This window comes from Enhydra lutris, unplaced genomic scaffold (assembly GCF_002288905.1).
Source record: "Enhydra lutris kenyoni isolate GAN:26980312 unplaced genomic scaffold, ASM228890v2 scaffoldscaffold1, whole genome shotgun sequence".
NCBI classification, from domain to species: Eukaryota; Metazoa; Chordata; class Mammalia; order Carnivora; family Mustelidae; genus Enhydra; species Enhydra lutris.
Genome location: NW_019154085.1, coordinates 66,349,503 through 66,368,743, shown reverse-complemented (window position 1 = coordinate 66,368,743; position 19,241 = coordinate 66,349,503). Strand labels below are relative to the sequence as shown.

Genomic DNA, 19,241 nt, shown 5'->3' with positions numbered 1-19,241 from the left:
ATTATTAAAGGCCTACTATGTGATATAACCCCTATCCCTTCTTCCAAGAATGATTTATTTGTGCTGGGCAGAAATTATCCTCAGGCCACCTGGTGCAAGTGCAGGTAATTAGCATCTGAAACTTACTGTCTTCTGACTTAATGACCCTCTAAGTTCATTCTGTCCCTAAAGAAGTTGGTAGCCAGAGCGCCTTGAGTCTTAAGCATAGCTATAAAACATGGGTCCTGCGTTAAGTTTTGGTCTGTTGATATTTGATTTAGGTTTAGTTGAAGTACCTTGTTTAAAATATCGTTACTTAGCTGGAAGCCTGGGTGGCTCAGTGAGTTAAGTGTCCTCCTTTGCTCAGGTCATGATCCCAGGATCCCCTGGGTCCCCCAAAGTAGCCACTATCTTGCTTTTATAGTAAGCACTTCCTCTAACAGTTTTATCATTCAGGTTTGCATCTCTATAGAGACCATAATTTGCACCTCACCCCCTTTAAGTGTGTCTTAGTTTATAAGCATCTCCCACATTCTCTTCCAAAGAGTTATCTGCTGAAAAACCTGTGGAGTTTCCCATCCTCAGGATTTGTGGATTGTATAACGGTGGTATAGTCTAGGGCAGTATTTGTCAATACAGAAAAGTACCCAGGATTCTACATCAGAGATCCAAAGTAAAACTGGGTTTTGTTGGAAGTTCCCATATTTATGGTAGAGACAATAATCCTGTATGAAGACTCATCTTTTCTTCATGGAATTGCCTGACAAGTAATAGTGGAACATTCCAAATTAGCTCCAAGTCAGGTTTTTCAGAAAATAAGATGTGTAAGGATAGAAGGCAAACATATCTGTGGAAGCATCGATGGTTGTGGACAGACTGAGATGTCAACTTAGTGTGTACATTAAGAACAACATATTGAATATGGTGTTTCACATCCCAGAAAATGCAATAATACAGTCTATTTCTATCAGAAATTTATGAATAGGTAGCTCTTTCATGGAAAATATAGATAAAGCTTAAACCAACAAATACATACCTTCCTCCAGTACACTCACTGGCCGCAACTAATGCCTGGCAATTTAGAGTCAATTCATTTCCTGAGGACAATCCTTAACCCTTCTACCATAGATACTGTAGTTAGGAGCTTGAAGACTGTTGTTTACTGGTGTTTAATTTAAAAAAAAATTTAATATGATTTAAATAATATACTAGTATCACAAAAGGAATGGAGAAAAAAAGGAAGACCACTTGAATTTGACTACTTAGAGATTTTTTCCCTTCAAATGAGACCCATTTATTACACTTCTTAAAAGGCATTTCCAAAGTTTTCTTATGGCATGTAATCTTTAACATAATGCATAGGATTCTTGTCATATCTTGAAGCGCAAGGGAAAGTGATATTTGATACTTTAGACATTAAAAAAATGTAGATGTACATATTTCATTCCAATTTAATATATAATAGAAAATGAGTGTAAAGTTACCGTAACAATGCAAGTGAAAGAATTCGTAAACAACTCAAATTTAGAAATCTTTACAGTTGATTGAGACAGAGTAACAAAAGAAATAATCCATTCAACTTAATATTTAATTTCTTACTAGAAAATGGTTTTAAACAATGATCATTACACCTAGGATTTCAATGACTTGAGGTTATGATGCCACTGCTAACCTCATGGACAGTAATTTAGTGAATAATTTCTACATGAATCTCTGCGTAGGCTTTTGAAAAACAATAAATTAAAGCCCTATTTCCAAACAAAACACATCCCATTCTATTGTATTTTTTTTTTCACCTCCCCGTTTATAGTTTAGACAGTTTGAAGAGGTTTAAACGTGTTGCTAGGCAACTAGCTCCTGAAGCATAACGTATTTCCTTCAACATCCCGGCCCATTCTTTTTTATCATCTTCATACCTGATGGAGAAAAAAGAAAAGTAATCAATAAGCAGTTTTTAAATAGCTCTATAGTTTTCCTAGTATTCAGTATACAAATATGGGTTTTTGAGAAAATCCTATTGGCTTTTGTCCAGAGGAGGATGCACCTGACTGGTGGAATACATTCCTCCCCAAATATGCTTTCCCTGAATGAGCGTGTGTCTGAACTCCTGAATCACCGCCATGGTATTTAATCAGGATGCTTAGGCAGTTAAGCCTTTTCTGGGAATCAAAGACTGTTCAGAGACTAAGAGTAATCAACAGTTGAAACCATCAGTTATTCACCTTTGGACCAATAATGATGGCCAGTCTCTATGAGTCAAGGTCAGTTGACTCTACCTTAAGAGTAAGAACTGGGAAGAACAGGGGTGGCCAGACGCCTTGATTATAATTTCAGTTGTTCCAATATACTTGTGCCCAGCATGCCACCTGACACTAGTGATCACTCCAGAAGAACCCATTTCCCTTCTCCATTAATGTCTTGTGCGAGTACTCCTCTTAGATTTTGCACTTGATGTTAGGTAAGAACTAATACTAGGTTGTTCCCTGGGGGGAAGAATCACGGTTATAAAGATACAGGCAACTTGAATTGCTTTGAAATATGTGTGCCTCTACTCTGCCTGGTGCCTGGAATGCCTTCTCTGCATGAGCAATTCCGAAACGCTGCCTTCTCTCTGAAGCCTTTCTTGCCTTCCTCAAGCAGAGTTTACAGTTTCCCTTCATTTCTCACATTGTCCTTTATATAGTATCTATTATAGCAGTTATAATTCTTTTCATTTTTTCACCTGTATTTATGTTCTCAACAAGCTCAAGGGTACTTGAGGGCAAATAACATCTTACTCCTCTTAGTATCCTCCCCTTCTCCAGAAGCTATCGATAGTTGACACATAAGAAATACCCCTAAATCATCCTATAATGATGAATAAGATTTAAAGTAATAATTTTTAAAATTGGCTAATGCCTATGTAAGCTGTGTGGTATCTGACTTAATATCATCAGTGGTCCAAATTTAATCTTAACATTTGCACTGTGCACCAAGTGATTTTTATGCTAAGTAGACAAAAATATTTTACAACTAATAAAGGGAAGAACCTTAATTATCTCTGCAAAATTTGGGGCAACACACTAAAAGATAAGGAATAGTTTTAAATGAGAAAGTGAGCACATTTAAGCAGTAGGAGGGTAAATGAGTCTTAGAAGCATTTGCTTCTTGGCAGATATATTTTTACTTTCAGCTTGGTCAATCCTAAATAATGGAAAGATTTCAATAAAAAAATTAAGAATGGAAAAAAAATTTTTTACACATCACACTAAGGCGGTATGTAGGTTTGGAATGTGGTATATTGGTATTACCGATAGTTTTCGTCTCTGAATTTCATCTGCATGTGTGGGTAGATTCACTAGGAAGCTGAGGACAGATGGGCAGCCACCTTTCTGCAGGTTAGTTGCTGTCAATGTTAGCACACATGTGAGTCACCTGGAGGGCTTGCTAGAGCACAGTTTGCTGGACTCCTTCCCCAAAGTTTCTGTAGATCTGAGGTAAGGCCTGAGAATTTGCATATTTATCAAGTACCCAGGTGGTGCTGATGCTGCCTTGGGAACCACAACAGATCACTGGTTCTCAAACATGACTTGCACATTTAGAACCCACCTAGAGACATTAAAAATATTGATGCCTGGCTCTCACCCCCAGAGATTGACTTAACTGGTATGGTGTATGGCCTGGGCATGAGCATTTTTTTAAAGTTCCCTAAGGGATTCTAATATGCAGCAAGATTTGAGAATTATTGTTCTAGATTTTATCACCCGAGTGGAAACCCCAGTACCTAAGTTTAAAGTTTTACAGCTAAGCAGACAGTGATGAATGTATTCTTGCCTTTCCCCAGTCAGATGGTTCCCAAACTTGTCTGCACATGAGAATCAAAAGACCAGAGGTCTTTTGAAAGTTTCAAAGCCCAGACCATACCCTGGACTGATTAAATCATAGTCAGTGGTGGTAGGACAGAGGTGTCAATACTTCCTGAAGCTCCCTGGGTGAGCCTTGGGAACCACTGTCCTAATTGCAAAATATACCATCATCAGAGAGGATCCCTCTTTCAAGCCCCCCTCAGCAGGGTAAGGGCTACTTTTAGTGGAGATGCTCCCCTTTGCTGCCTATAGCATCCTCCCACTGAAGCAACTTGGCTTTTGGTCACCAGTAGGAAGCAGAGAGGCTCAGATGGGATTCAGCTGACTGATGGCACCATTTCCCAAAATCACTGTTTCTCAACCCTGGCTGCCTGGTAGAATCACCTGAGAAGGTTTTAGGACCTGACGGCAGAAATCCTGATATAAATGGCCTGCACAGAAGTCCAAGCACTGGTATATTTTAAAAAACATCCCAGGTGATTTAAATGTGCAGTGAGGGTTAAGAATCACTGCCTATCTCACTGTTGGTATTCATCCCTGTTTTCCAAAAACCCTGACCTTCTCAGCCCTCCCATTATTTCATTCTTTTTTTGCCCTACTGCTTCCAGTCTTTTTCCATCTCAACCTCTTCCTAAGTCTAGACTCTTTCTTCCCTGGAAATTTCCACTTTTCTTTCTTCCTCCTTCTTTTTGCAGGGGAGATGAGGAATAGTTTATAGCCTTTATAGCCATTTTCTTTCTTGCCCTCTCCACAGCTAGTTACTATCACAACACACCAGGAAATGATGTTTGATGCACAAAATAATTGCCTGGGTAAGCGATGGGCCTTTCAGCCTTCCCATTCCCCAGGGAATGAGGCATGTGCTGGGTCAGGTATAGAACCAATAACATACACTTTCCACTCTCAGCCTTGGTGGTATGCCTTCACTGATCCCTCTTTCAGAGCGGTCCCTACAAATTTAAATGTGCATGCAAATCACCTGGGAATCTTGTTAAAATGAAGATTCTGATTGAGTGAGTTTAGGGTGGGGCCTGGGATTCTGCATTTCTAAGAGACTCTCAGGAGATGCCACCACTGCTAGTCCATAGACCATCCCTTGAGGCAGAAATCCTGAAGAATCCAGAATCCAAGGTTCTGGACAATCTGGTCACAGACCAGGGAAAGGCCTCCATCCTTGAGAGTGGGGGCTGGCCTTTAAGCTGAGAGGGAAAGCATGAGTTTGGCAATTTCTGGGTAAGTGTACAGGATGAACTCAGTAATGCTCACCTCAGGAAACTGAGATCTACCTACTATGAATTTTTCTCAGTAAGCACAGTTCCTGGGCTAAAGGCAGCAGGCATCATTTGGCAGACCCATGAGGTGTCCTAATGGTAACCAGATATCTGCATAGTGTATGCCCTGCCCAACTACGTGACTCTCTATGCATGACACAATCTACCCGTCTCCCAAGACTTCTTGTATACACCCGTTCTCCAGGGGGTGTTCACAGCATCAGAAACTATGGTAGAATTCTCCACCCCACACACGCTGTATAAATACTACCTTCGTTTTAAGCCTAACTTAAAATACTCAAATGAGTAACAACTGCAAGTGTCATACTTGGGACATCTGACCAGCTCCCATCTGACCGGTAAAATGGATCGCTACTTTTCACTTTTTCTTTTTAAATAGCTTTTGTAACTGAATCCTCAAAAACTGGAAAACCACTTACATTAGATTCAAAAGAGAATTAATGAATTCATGGAAACTCAAGAAGTTATGTGTTTCTTCAGAACTCTGTTTTCTGAGGATATCAAGTACTCATTGGTAGAAAGGGTAGAAAGTAGCCTTTGCTCTGCTAGATGCCTAGAGCAGTACACTTTTACAGCCAGAATGGAGCTCAGGGGATCACCAGTCCAACTCTCATTTTCCCGATTCACAGGCCCAGAAGACTCCTTCCCCAGGCACAATTAGAAGAAGTACTTGATGCTCAAGTAAGTGGCACGTGCAGAAGTCCAGTTAGGTTCGAAAAGTGTTTAGTCTACTACCAAGAAGAAGCATCCATGTTGGGAAAGTCTGGCCTACTCTTTATTGCAAAATTGTTTGTCTTATCTGTTATCAGTTATTTGATTTGCTATTTAGTCCTGAAAACTGGGAGTCAAAAAAACTTACTTCCATATGTCATTGACTTCAGTGGGGGCAAACTCTTTGGACTCCAGTTGAATCATGGCAAAACCACCGATGGCATATAGGGATCCAGCCAGGCCGACCAAACTGATGGAACTTCTTTCTTGGGGAAATTCAGTCATTACTTCCCATCTAGGAATTTTTGAAAATAGAGTCAATGTAAAACCTAAGGAAATGTCACATGTATTTACTGAACAATTATATAAAAATTTAATTTAAAAATTCAAGTAGCAAAGGCATCTACAACTAGAAGATTAAGTTGGTTACTGAAAAATATTGACATATTCCTTTATTGGAAAGATGTAACCAGATTAACTATAAAGCTCTCAATATGTCAATCCCAGAATATTTCCTTCATCAGTTCGCATGTTCAGCAATGGTGATACAAACAGTGGGCGTTTTGTGGCAGTTCTAGGCCTCCTAGGTCCTACGGTGTTGGAATTCATTTGAATGCTAATAACACATTTTTAGAAACTCTGATTTCCATCATTTCTCAAGAAATCTTCAAATCCTTTGCAATAAAGGCATGTGACTAACTTTATATTATCCTAGTTTAGAAACTAGGGTTGGTAATTTTCTTTTTGATGACTTATACTACATCTTTTTAAATAAAGGATTTAAGGGGACTTTTTAATGTTAACAGCCATATGAAATAGGACACATAACTATAAAATCAATCAAATCAGTTGGCAGGATCAAGAATCTAGAATGAGTTAATAATTTTGAAATTCTCTATTTGATTACTCTGGCATTAAAAGTGGACCTTTACTCTAAAGATATTATCTGTTTTTCTAACTATAAAAATAGTATATGTACATTGGAGAAAATCTGGAAATACAGAAAGGTATAGAAGAAAACAACTATCACCCATAATCATAGCCTCCAGAGTAATCATAAGGAACATTTTAGTGTAATTTTGTTATTTCTCAAAAAGCATACAAATTTAAATATAAACATCTATACACACATATGAAAAAAACTAAGAGCATAGAGTATTTACAATTCTGTGAGTTGCTTTTTAACTTCTTATGAGTATTTACTCATAATACACAGTTTTCAAAAAAGATGATTTTTCACGATAATTTAAATCCTCTCCCATAAAAATTCCTTGGTGATTTTCAGATACTAACATCTATTTTGTAATCAGACATTACATGGTTCCTTAAAAAAGTAATGACAGTACTCTAATTTTTTCTTCATTGCTAAACTAGGAGTATAAAAACTATATACTTATCCAGATGAGTGAGCTCAAAAATTTGAAAAAGACTAATTTTACACAAAGAATATCTGTCAAATATCTTTTCACATTAACTTTAAGCCAATAAAAGCTTATATATGAATATTTTAAGAAAATTATAAAGAGCATTAAAAAAATTTCTGAAGCATTCATACTTTACAAACATCACAAGCTAAGTGGAGGTCTTTCCGTCCTTACACAAACCACATATTTCAAATCAAATAACCATATGGAGATATGTATATCCATCCACATGCATCTGATTATTCATTAGCATTACCTGTGCATGACTAAACTCACAAAGTTAAGTTAATAAAAAGGATAAATGGAACAGTCTGGCATTAACTTGAGGTTTATGTATTCCAAGTTGCAAACCCACTTAATGCATCAGAATGTTAGGCATTTCACACCCAGTAACAGCAGAAGAAACCCAGATCCAGATGTTTCCTTTTAATCCTTGCCTCCCTGCCTTCCTCTCCCCATGCCCTAATTAGAAAGTTTAATTTTCATCCAAAGTTGGAAAGTAGAGTGATTAATATGCTGTAGTAAGATACAGCAACTCACTTATTGGTTGTGAGGTCAAAAGCTTCCACTGAAGCTGAAAGACCATCTTCAGTGACACCTCCCGCAATCACAATTTTGCCTTTATGCACTGCCACTCCGAACATGGAACGAGGGATTTTCATTGGAGCCAGATCCTTCCAGTCTCCTTTTTTGGGGTTGTAGATAAACACCCTGTTTGTACACTTTCTGTAAACATAAAAGACAACAAAATGGTCCTTTTAGAAACTTCCTTTTCTGAAGGAAGCAATTTCGCTAATCATTTAGCTTTGCTTTCCATCTGAAATACATAAAACAGAATTAGAAAAACTCAAAGTATTCTTAATCTGAATATATAACAATTCCAAATGTGGGGAACTTAATTATACTACTGGAAGGTAGGGTAACTTTCCTTTTGGCAACTGCCCAGACAGAGTAGATTTTAATCCTTTCTGTTGCTAAATTTAATGGAAGACAGGAATAGAACTAAAAAAAATTCATAAATCTTTTATTGTGCTAAGTAATAAAAAAGTTAAGTTGATCTTATTATTTGAATCTCCTAGGAATGGATCAGTTAATTTCAAAAATTAGGTATGGAAGTACCTATTTTAAATTTAATATGATGGCTCAATTCATTTTAGTATATCATTAATACACCAATGCATTTTTAAGAAATCTGGGACTATAGGCATGGGAGTAGATGAGTAATGAGAACAGTTTTATACGCTAAATGCTACCAAGAAAACCTGTACTTATCAGAGTTAGTATCTTCCTTGAAGTTATCCATAATTTACTGATGGGAGTTCAAAATGCTAAATAATAATTGATTAGCTGGATATATTTGTGCATTTTTTGTTTTGTTTTTGCTTTAAAAAAGATTTTATTTATTCATTTGAGAGAGAGAAAGAGTGTGTGTGTGTGTGTACACGTGCACAAACACGGAGTTGGGGGCAGGGGCAGGAGAAGAAGGAGAGGGAGAGGCAGATTTTTCGCTGAGCCGGGAGCCTAACTCAGGGCTTGATCCCAGGACCTGGAGAACATGACCCGAGCCAAAGGCAGATGCTTAACCATCTGAACCACCCAGGCGTCCCTGTTTTTACTTTTTTTTTTTAATATATATTTTATATATATTGTTTTAAAGATTTTATTTATTTGACAGAGAGAGACACAGCAGGAGAGGGAACACAAGCAGGCGGAGTGGAAGAGGGAGAAGCTGGCTTGCAGTTGAGCAGGGAGCCCGATGCGGGGCTCCATCCCAGGACCCTGGGATCATGACTTGAGTGGAAGGCGGACACTGAATGACTGAGCCACTAGGGCGCCCCTGTTTTCACTTTTTTTTTTTTTTTTTTTAAAAGTTTTTTTTTTTTTATTTGTCAGAGAGAGAGGGAGAGAGAGCAAGCACAGGCAGACAGAATGGCAGGCAGAGGCAGAGGGAGAAGCAGGCTCCCTGATGAGCAAGGAGCCCGATGTGGGACTCGATCCCAGGACGCTGGGATCATGACCTGAGCCGAAGGCAGCTGCTTAACCAACTGAGCCACCCAGGCGTCCCATGTTTTCACTTTTTTAAAGTACGCTTTATGCCCAGTGCAGCTTGAACTCACAACACCAAGATCAAGAATCACATGCTCAGGGGCGCCTGGGTGGCTCAGTGGGTTGAGCCTCTGCCTTCAGCTCAGGTCATGACCTCAGGGCCCTAGGATCGAGCCCTGCATCAGGCTCTCTGCTCAGCGGGGAGCCCCTGCTTTCTCCTCTCTCTCTGCCTGCCTGTCTGCCTACTTGTGATCTCTGTCTGTCAAATAAATACATAAAATCTTAAAAAAAAAAAAAAAAAAAAGAGTCACGTGCTCTACCAACTGAGCCAGCCAGGCACCCCTGAATGTATTTGGTAAAGTCAAAAAGCAAACAAACAAAATCCCCAACTTTTTGTGAGGACAACTTTTTTTCTTTAGTCTTATGAAAAAGCATGTATTCGGAGTAGAAGAACTTCTGCTAGTATTTGACTATAAGTATTACTTTAAAACTTCTTGACAAGGGCATGATTACAAAATCATGTTCTTCAAATCCAGTGGTTTAACTAGTGCGATTCAGTGCTTACTTTTAGATAATGACTCATTTCAAATTTCTTGACTTTGGCATTCGTCAAGCAATGTTGTCTTGGTTAATCATATTCTCAAGATTAATATATTCTTACTGACAAGACCTCTATGCTTTCACTGACATATCAATTTCCTAGTTACTAATACCACTTGAAGGAAACAATTCAAATCATTTGGCAGGGTCACTACATTTCCAAAGTCAGAACACACTGCTTAATACACATTTTCCATGCCATTTAGTCAGGAAAAATACCCAAAATAAGATTTTGCACCGAGTAAGTTTGTAATATGGCTTTCCTTTAAATATTTATTTGATGGGAATAGCTTAGATTAAGGAAAATATAAAAATTTTAGTATATGTTATCTTGGAACAGGATAGACTGTATAAAAGCCCTTTTTAAAATAATTAGTCATTTATTTTTACTTTATTTTTTTAATTGATATATAATTGACATACCATATCATATTCATTTCAGGTGTGTATCACAGTGATTTGATATTTTTATACATTATGAAATGATCCCCCATGGTGAGTCTAGGCACCATACAAAGTTATTACAATATTATCCACCCATCCTCAACCCTCACTCTGGTAACCACCAGTTTGTTTCCCGTATCCATGAGTCTGTTTCTGTTTTGTTTTTTCTTATTCTTTTTCTTTTTTTTTAGGTTCCCACTGCTTTTTTTTTTTTTTTTAAGATTTTATTTATTTATTTGACAGACAGAGATCACAAGTAGGCAGGCAGGAAGAGAGAGAGAGGAGGAAGCAGGCTCCCCATGGAGCAGAGAGCCCGATGTGGGGCTGGATCCCAGAACCCTGGGATCATGACCTGAGCCGAAGGCAGAGGCTTTAACCCACTGAACCACCCAAGCGCTCCAGGTTCCCACTGATTTTTAAAATCACGTTTTTTGGGGTGCCTAGGGGGCTCAGTTTTAAGTATCTGCCTTTGGCTCAGGTCAGGATTTGGGAGTCTCAGGATGAGTCTGACGTTGGGCTCCCTGTTCAGCGGGGAGCCAGCTTTTTTCTCTCCCACTCCCCCTGCTTGTGTTCCTACTTTTGCTGTCTCTCTGTCAAATAAATAAATAAAATCTTTTAAAAAATCATATTTCCTCTGTTATATATCTTTTTAATTTAATAATGACCCTTAATTATTCACTAAGAATATCGAGTTCTTTATTCCTAGCACATTTCCATATTTCCATATTTTACTCTCCTTTCCTGCTTTGTCCATTTAATTCTTAATTCTGGTTCCCTTTCCAAGATTGACATCTTTATTTATTAAGCAACCTGGGCAAAAGCCAAATTAGACAGAGTTTTCAGGGCCAAGAAATTAATTCTTTCTATTTAAACTGAAAATCTTCATTTTACCAGATGGGCTACTCATTTAACTAACTGATTCCTAGAGCACTCTGAACTCACTTCTCCCCTTGAGTTACAAAATCTTTTTCCTAACGAACTATCCCTTCAGAAGTGCCTAGAAATCAAGTTCTATGATTTTCATCCTGTTTTCCTCACAAGACACTGGACACTAGTGGGTGAACCAGGTGCAATAGTTCTGTTTGATCAGTGCCTCTTTGTGACCTGTTGTTAAATGTTTTTAATATCCCCTCTGTCCAGGAATAAGTCAGTGAAACATTGCTTAGGAAACAACTGCACTCTTTTCAGTTCCCATGCTTTTCAGTTTCAAACTCATCTATCTAAATTCTCTTTTATGAATGGAAAGGACAAATCTGTAGTATTTTTATACACTATCCCTTTAGCAGTTATATTTTAAGTGTTACATTACAGAGGTAGACTTAATTTTTATTTAGTTATGGTCAAAAGAATAAGAAAGCCCACTGGTTTTTTTTTTTTTAATGATTTATCAATTTATTTTAGAGAGGGAGGGAGAGTGCAAAAGCACAAGTGGGAGGGGCAGAAGGAGAGGGAGAGACAATCTCAAGCAGACTGCACCTAGTGGGGAGCCCAACTTGGGGAGGCCAACTAGGGGTACCCCACTAGGGACTTGATCTCAGGACCTGGAGATCACAACCTAAGTCGAAACCAAGAGTCCAAGGGTTAATCTACTGTGCCATCCAGGTGCCCCCAAAGCCTATTGGTTTTAATGTAGTAAGATATAATTAAAAATTAGCCCTGGGGTGCCTGGGTGGCTCAGTGGGTTAAAGCCTTTGCCTTCGGCTCGAGTCATGATCCCAGGCTCTCTGCTCAGCGGGGAGCCTACTTCCTCCTCTCTCTCTGCCCGCTTCTCTGCCTACTTGTGATCTCTGTCTGTCAAATAAATAAATAAAATCTTTTAAAAAAATTATCCCAATTAAAGACTTGATTATGTTCCTAAATGCTGCTTTTTCACTGTAAGAATGCTTATGATGGCAATATCATGCTAGTTCCTAGCAATATGCTGGAATCTACAAGTTTACTTAAGCAACTTTTTTTAAAAAAAAGATTTTATTTATTTTAGAGAAAGAGAGAGGGGGAGGGGCAGAAGAAGGAGGAGAGAATTTCAAGCAGGGTCTATGCTGAGCATGGAGCCCAATGCAGGGGTCCCTCTCACAACCCTGAGATCATGACCTGAACCGAAATCAAGAGTCAGACGCTTCTCCAACTGAGCCCCCCAGGTGCCCCAGGTTAGCAATTTTCAATTTTATTTAAATTGCCCTCCAGTTTCCCTTAGAAATCATTTATAATATCCTCTAATAGCTTTTCAAAATTTTGTTTTGAAACTTTAACTTCCAAAATATTATGGATGAGAACCAAGTCCCATTTCAGTATATAGGTTCAAATGAAAGGAGTTAAGAGCTCTTGCAATAAAAATCATTTGGAGGGGCGCCTGGCTGGTTCAGTCAACAGAACATGCAACTCTTGATCTCAGGGTTGTGAGTTCAAGCCCCACACTGGGGCTAGAGCTTAGTTTTTAAAAAACTCAAAGGTTTAAAAAAAAAAATCATTTGGATGTAAACCATAAGGAGATTTTAGGGTACTTACTTGTCATCTGTCTTTCCTCCTAGACAATATATCATCCCCTTATGTGAAATCACACTGTGGCCATAGACTTTGATAGGCAGTTTTTTAACTTCATTCCACTTTGCAGCCCTGCAATGAAAAGATGGTAGAACTTCTGTGCTTTCAGTTAATGCCAGGGTGTAAGGTTACGAATATGTAATAGGTACTCGTATACCCAAATGCTTAGGAAACAGGAATGTCATGTCAACTTACACGGGATCATAGCATAATACTGAATCCAGCGAAGCCTCTGTTTGAAGGTCCTTGCCTGCCACTACATAGATCTTGTCATCTACCTCTCCCAGACCAAAGAGACACCTGGCTGAAGGCAGAGGTGGAAGTCCAACCCACTCAGATGCTATGTTATCAAGCTGAAAGAAAAACATATGAGGCATTGTGGAACTTGTTAGAAAAAAGTTAAAGTTGCACCAAGCAATATGCTATATTTTACATGTTGTGTTGAATGCACTGACATAGTCAAAGATGTTGCAGGTAAAATAAAACTGCAATCCAAAAGTATCATATTTTACCTCTGGAATACCAGGAAAAATGAGAACACCTACTTGGCTTACTTAAAATGCCAAAATCTGCAGAAAGGAGGGAGAGAATAGAGTCACTAGTGATCGGTTAGAACTGTGAGGTTCCTTGTCAAAGTTTCTTCCCATGTTGCCTTCTTCAGGTTCAAAAAAGACATCATAAACTTTTAGGGCATTGAGGAAAGAGAGGTTGTCACTGTAGGGAGGGCCACAGTATGTGAGTGACCCCAGAATGCTATATTTAACACACTCCCCAAGCCGGCACCCAGGACAGCTGGACCTGTCGCTCAGTCCACAGACAACTGGGATGTTAGGCAACATCTTTTTTCTAGTCTTCAGAATTGTTTAGGTTCTCTCTGTTTCACTTTATTTCTTCTGACATAGGCAGGTATTAACAGCTATAACCTCCAACCCTTTCATTGGAAGTCATTTGAAATACCCTTGTCTCTATTTAAAAAAAAAAAATCGATTAGTAATAGAAGCAACTTTCCTGTTTTTGCGAATGCCACTTCTGCAAGCCTAAGCCAGATCTCGAAGTGCCCATGCTCTCATGGGTCATTCGGGTATGGCTGGCATTGGTTTCAGCACTTACTATTGGTCATTTATAAGATTTTCCAGTTTGCATTTAAGGACACCAAGGCATGAGAACACATCTTCACGAGGGAATGCAGTTACAGATTGTTCTCTGTCGTGCTACTTCTGTGTAGCAGAAGAAAAAGGAATAAACCCCAGAATAATTGGATACCAAGAGCAGGTGCAGATATTAAAGGCTGCAGGCCAGGGAGGGATCTCTGTAGAAGTCTGTATATATCTTACCTCATAACTCAGGTTAAAGTAAAGCACTAATTAAGACTAGATATGATGAGCAGTTTATTCCTCACATATATATTGTTAGCTCCGCAGTCACGAATTTTAACATCGAGATAGTGAGCTCTAATGTTTTCCTTCTTGAAAACAAATCCTTTGATCAAGAAAGTGGTGTGTGCTCCAGTAGAAATAATGAACATTTATGAAGTTTGGCTCTGTGACAGGTTTTGTGCTAAATGCTCACAGAGCTTTTAAGTGATATTCAAATAGAAGCTATATAAATCCACTGTTTTCTAAATGGGAACAGTAGCTGCTGTAATCCCAGACTGGAGGGTGTACTGCTCACACTGGACAGTACCGCCTACAGCCCCACACGACCCCCAGTCACGGCACTTACTACAGCAAATGTAATAGGAGACTGCCTACCAGGCACTTTCATAGATGAGCTGTCAAGCTATTTAACCTCTCTGGCTCTAGTTTCCGGTCAAGGTTTGGACCTGGAGTACTTTAAGATGGGGTGCTATTCAAAGATTTGATGAATCTACTAATTCTAAGGAAAAAAAAATCCCCTCTCTTACCCAGTAAAGAATTCTCATCATCTATTTATAACATACAATCGAAGATCATACTACTCCTAACTTAAGACATTTTAAACAGATGTGACCAAGAAGAAAAATACAATATAAAACCTGATATTCTCATACGTGCTTTCTCTTGTGAGTCATAAATAACCCTTTTTATAGTCGGGTGTTTTATCCTGGTACCTTGTTGCACTATTTGTGCCTTTTAAAAGGAGCAAGGCATGCGCAATGACAGGAAGTCGATCTTTTCAACTTTGTGTGACTTTTTATAACTATAAAGAACATCAAATAGGTTTCTTGAAAGGGAAATGAGAAGCTGTGCCAATAAAAGTAAGAAGAGTAACAAGATGGAAGAGAATAAAGACTATACGTATTTCTTGAATCTATGATTTCTAGGTATCTGTTCATCTGTATTTTTTTGGTTTTTTTTTTTGTTTTTGTTCTTCTGTGTTTTGATGGCATTTTTACTTCCTAGATATAATTATTACCTTTTAAATAGAATTTAGCTTTTCTGAAATTTCAGTGAATTTAAAATTAGGGCTTAGGAAATTTTCTGGCATGCATTCAATACTTATGATTATGGCTTCGATTATATTTTTATATTTTGTAGTTAACACTTTTTGACAGAACTTTGAAAATTAAGAATCGTGATTAATGTGTATTATTTAATTTTTCAAGATTAGAAAAAGCTGGTTAAAAGTAGTATTTTGTGAATGCATAGCATGTCACACACTCTGAGAGCACACAGTGACTATGACATTCTACACTTATCTTTGGCCTTTCCAACTCAAGTGCCCATAAACCTCAGGCTCTGGGAAGCTATGACCTAAACAAACTCTTCTGAGCTAGCTGTAAGCTACAAAGTACTGGTATTGGCAATATTCAAGATAAAAGTTAAGCCACTGATTCCTTCATAAATTGATAAAAAGATATCATGTTGATAATATGAAATAAACTCCCTTCAAATAAACCACAAAGAATCTACTAGTTTGGAGGATTTGTTTTCCTGGATACTTCTGGGGTTTCACAAAACAGATTAACTTGTAATAATGTCTAAGTACAACTCTGATCCAAATACATGTGGTCACTTGTCATAAATAAAAATTAATGGGGCACCTGGGTGTTTCAGTCTGTTAAGCATCCGAGTCTTGATCTCAGCTCAGGTCTTGATCTCAGAGTTGTGAGTTCAAGCCCAGTGTTAGGCTCCATACTAGTATGGAGCCTACTTTAAAAAATTATCGTAAATAAAAATTTCTAAATATAATTAATGAATTCAAGTTAGTCACATTGGTGTAGATACTTTTTCCCCAAAAGTAACCCAAAGTGTGTAAATTAAGTACGTAAGTTCTCTTCATTTACAACAAAATTATATTTTAGTCAGTAAACATAAATAACAGATAAAATGCTACCTTTAAGAACTTCAGATCAGTTCAAGAAAACCTGGAAAAAGGCTGAAAATCTGATCAATTATCATTTTTGTAATGTGTAAAGTACTAAGTCTTAGGTTCCCTAAGTCATAACCTAACCTATTTTTCAGAAGAGATATAAGAATAAATTTAAGTTTTACTAAAACACTGGGTTTTGAGAAAGCATAGTCATGATCAGCTAAAAACTTGACATTTTGGTAAGAGTATAAAGAAAATCTTGAGTCATCACTTACATATTAATTACGACCTCATTCTTCACCAAACTTTTTCTTAAATATTGACAAGCCATTAAATTAACTGATTTAAATATTTCTGTCAGCTCTCGAAGTAGCAAAAGTGCAAGGGACTGGAATAGGACATCAAGCAGGACAGAACACAAGCAGCCTGAATAATTCACACATCAGCTAACGGAATGGTAAATAACAGTTTCCTTTATGCCTCTACTTTTATAAAAATAGCGCTTCTTACCTGGAAGAAGTAAGACTGTAGAGGCTGATCTTTATTTTCTTCATCCACATATAGTCCTCCTACCACATATACCTGATTTTGTTGGGTAACAATGCTAGAATGATTTCTGGGAATCTGCTCAGCCAGTGCAGTAAGGTAGCACTCATTTTCTGTGGGATCATAAGCCACTGCAGCTGTGTCATTAACCAAGAGGATGAGGTCTTTGACAAACATCCCATGCCTGGGAATGTCATTCAGGTAACCAGGAAGTAAGTCTTCATCACCAACATCACCATTCACCTCACCAGCCCCAGCCTTCTCTGCATTTTTGCTAGGTTCTGGGAGTTTGCCTGCGAAGGCATCTTTGAGAACTTTGATTTTTTTCTGGAGTTCTGGGTTGCTTTTAATTATATCATCTTTCTCAACATGATCTTTAAAATATTTTTCTGTCATAAGGCGAAAACGAATACAATCAAACACTTCGCTAAGGTTCTTAACCCTGTTTTCTTTGTCTGTTCGCACCCATTTCATCACTGCCTCAAATACTGCTTCTTCCTTTTCTACATTTAGGCTGTCATTTGAAATTACTGAGATCAGTTCCTGTGGAGATAGCTGCATAAAGTCCTCTTCCTTGCAAATCTGTACAAAGCGATCAGACACAAATTCACGGGCAGAGATGGCGAGTCTTGGGCAGTCGAGAAGAAGTCCTAACCTTAAGATGGCTAGACAGTTACCAGGAGCAAGTCTCTTCTGAAGATAAGAAACACAGACAGTGAACACCGAAGGGATCTGAAAGCGGCTGGCCAGGGCAAAAATATCCTGCACGTTTCCATCGTTGAGGTCGATACTGGCAGAGTACAGGTACTTGATGATCAAATCCAGCACAGCAGGATCCACATTATCTAACACGACTTCCTTTTTTTTCCCCTCATCAATTTCAGATAAAAAATACTCACGGAAGTAAGGACTACAAGCTGACAAAATCAATCTGTGGCAAGGAAGACTTTTGTCACCTGCTTTTAGGGTGCAATCGATGAATTTTTTTTCTTCCAGGAGATCTTTCAGACCGTCCTGAAGAAGGGTGGATTGGTAAAGCCGCAGTTCCTCTGTGAGTTCCCGCTGAGAATCCATTTTGTGAGTAACCTGGGTAAGGAAGGGGACACTGAAGGCCTTAGCTCCTTGCAGCACACAAGTCTAGCTGTAAAAAGGCAGATCGGTGTGCTTTGCCCAGCTTGAAGCCTTTGCAATTTAATCCCACCAGCTAAATATAGATACCAACTCTAACAACGGGAATTCAGGAGAGCTAGTTTGGAAAGAAGAGTTGTTCCTGCAGCTGTTATAGATTGAAGGGAACAACTGGAACTTTCAATCACTAAGGAAACAGCTAAGAAACAAGCCATTTAAATGAAGTGGGAAGCTTTTACATAAAGCATTAGAACATAGGCCCATAAAGACATGTTTAAAGAAAGTGTTTATTGAACTGACAGAAAACTGAATCATAAAAATGAGTCAGTCCGCTAAAAATGGTCTAGTGGCAAACTCCTTGGCTGTCTGAATGAATGATGCAAAGGTCAAGAATATGAGGTGAGTTCATTTGAATACTCATAAGCAAAATCCCTTTTCCAATTACTGTTACATAAAAATTTTTATTTTCTAGTCAAAACAGTGGTATTTACAATTTTCTTTTTGAAGTAGGAAACTTAAAGACTTCTATTTATGTACTAGTAATATAATTAAAAAAACCCTTTAATAACAATATCTCGTCATAATTGAAGTAATAAACGCAGAGAAACTGCTACTTTTCTAACATTCTAAATTACCCTTTTAAGTGGAAAAACTGTAATTAGTATTGAATTACATTACAAAATTATTTGTTATTCAGACCCTGCTTTTCTCTACAAAGGATCTGATGTGGCAAACAATTATAACACAAGTAGGATAAATGCATAAGGTTAAAATGAAACAAGTTCAGAAAGAAATAGGAATAGTTAAGAGTCAACACTAGGTAAAGAAAAAAATCACATGATTACTAAAAATACTCTGTGATTTAAGTGTTGAAAATAAAAAAAAATTAAATAAAAAGTTAAAAATACAGAACAGATGTAACTCCACGAAAACAATGCTATCAACAGGGGCGCCTGGGTGGCTCAGTCATTAAGCGCCTGCCTTGGGCTCAGGTCATGATCCCAGGGTGCTGGGATTGAGCCCTGCATCAGGCTCCCTGCTTGGCAGGAAGCCTGCTTCTCCCTTTCCCACTCCCCCTGCCTGTGTTCCCTCTCTTGCTGTATGTCTCTCTGTCAAATAAATAAAGTCTTAAGCAAACAAACAAAACAATGTTGTCAACAGAACACAGCAAAATCAGGAAGAAGTGCTGTATCACCTGCATAATTTGGAAAACAAGCCTATTCAAGGGAAAAAAAAGAGTAACTGAAATCATAATCTAAGTTGTTGATTGTAATAGTACACCCTATTAATTACAGAATGCAGAAGTCATGATTTGAAAAAACGTCAATCTTTTTTGTTTATATGCAGATGACATCATATATACCTCTTCATGAATTATTACGAAATTTTTACTG

General features: G+C 38.1%; 1 protein-coding gene across 1 annotated transcript; it reads right to left on the bottom strand.

Moving 5' to 3' along the window:
* Window positions 1-1,232: 1,232 nt before the first annotated feature.
* On the bottom strand, window positions 1,233-17,858 carry LOC111157043 (kelch like family member 41). Its single transcript, XM_022518294.1, has 6 exons — window positions 16,684-17,858; window positions 13,078-13,235; window positions 12,847-12,954; window positions 7,792-7,977; window positions 5,976-6,122; window positions 1,233-1,895 (listed from the first exon to the last, which is right to left on the bottom strand). Exons 1-6 carry the CDS (start codon window positions 17,791-17,793, stop codon window positions 1,784-1,786), a joined length of 1,821 nt encoding a protein of 606 aa, XP_022374002.1. The 5' UTR covers window positions 17,794-17,858; the 3' UTR covers window positions 1,233-1,783.
* Between the last annotated feature and the right edge of the window lie 1,383 nt (window positions 17,859-19,241).

Excerpts from the sequence above, each read along its gene's own strand:
- LOC111157043 (XM_022518294.1), bottom strand. The coding sequence starts at position 17,793 with ATGGATTCTCAGCGGGAACTCACAGAGGAACTGCGGCTTTACCAATCC. Across the intron at positions 6,123-7,791 it reads TTTGACCTCACAACCAATAA|ATGGGAAGTAATGACTGAAT; the intron begins GTGAGTTGCTGT and ends AAAAATTCCTAG. Across the intron at positions 1,896-5,975 it reads GAAGTCAATGACATATGGAA|GTATGAAGATGATAAAAAAG; the intron begins GTAAGTTTTTTT and ends TTTCTCCATCAG.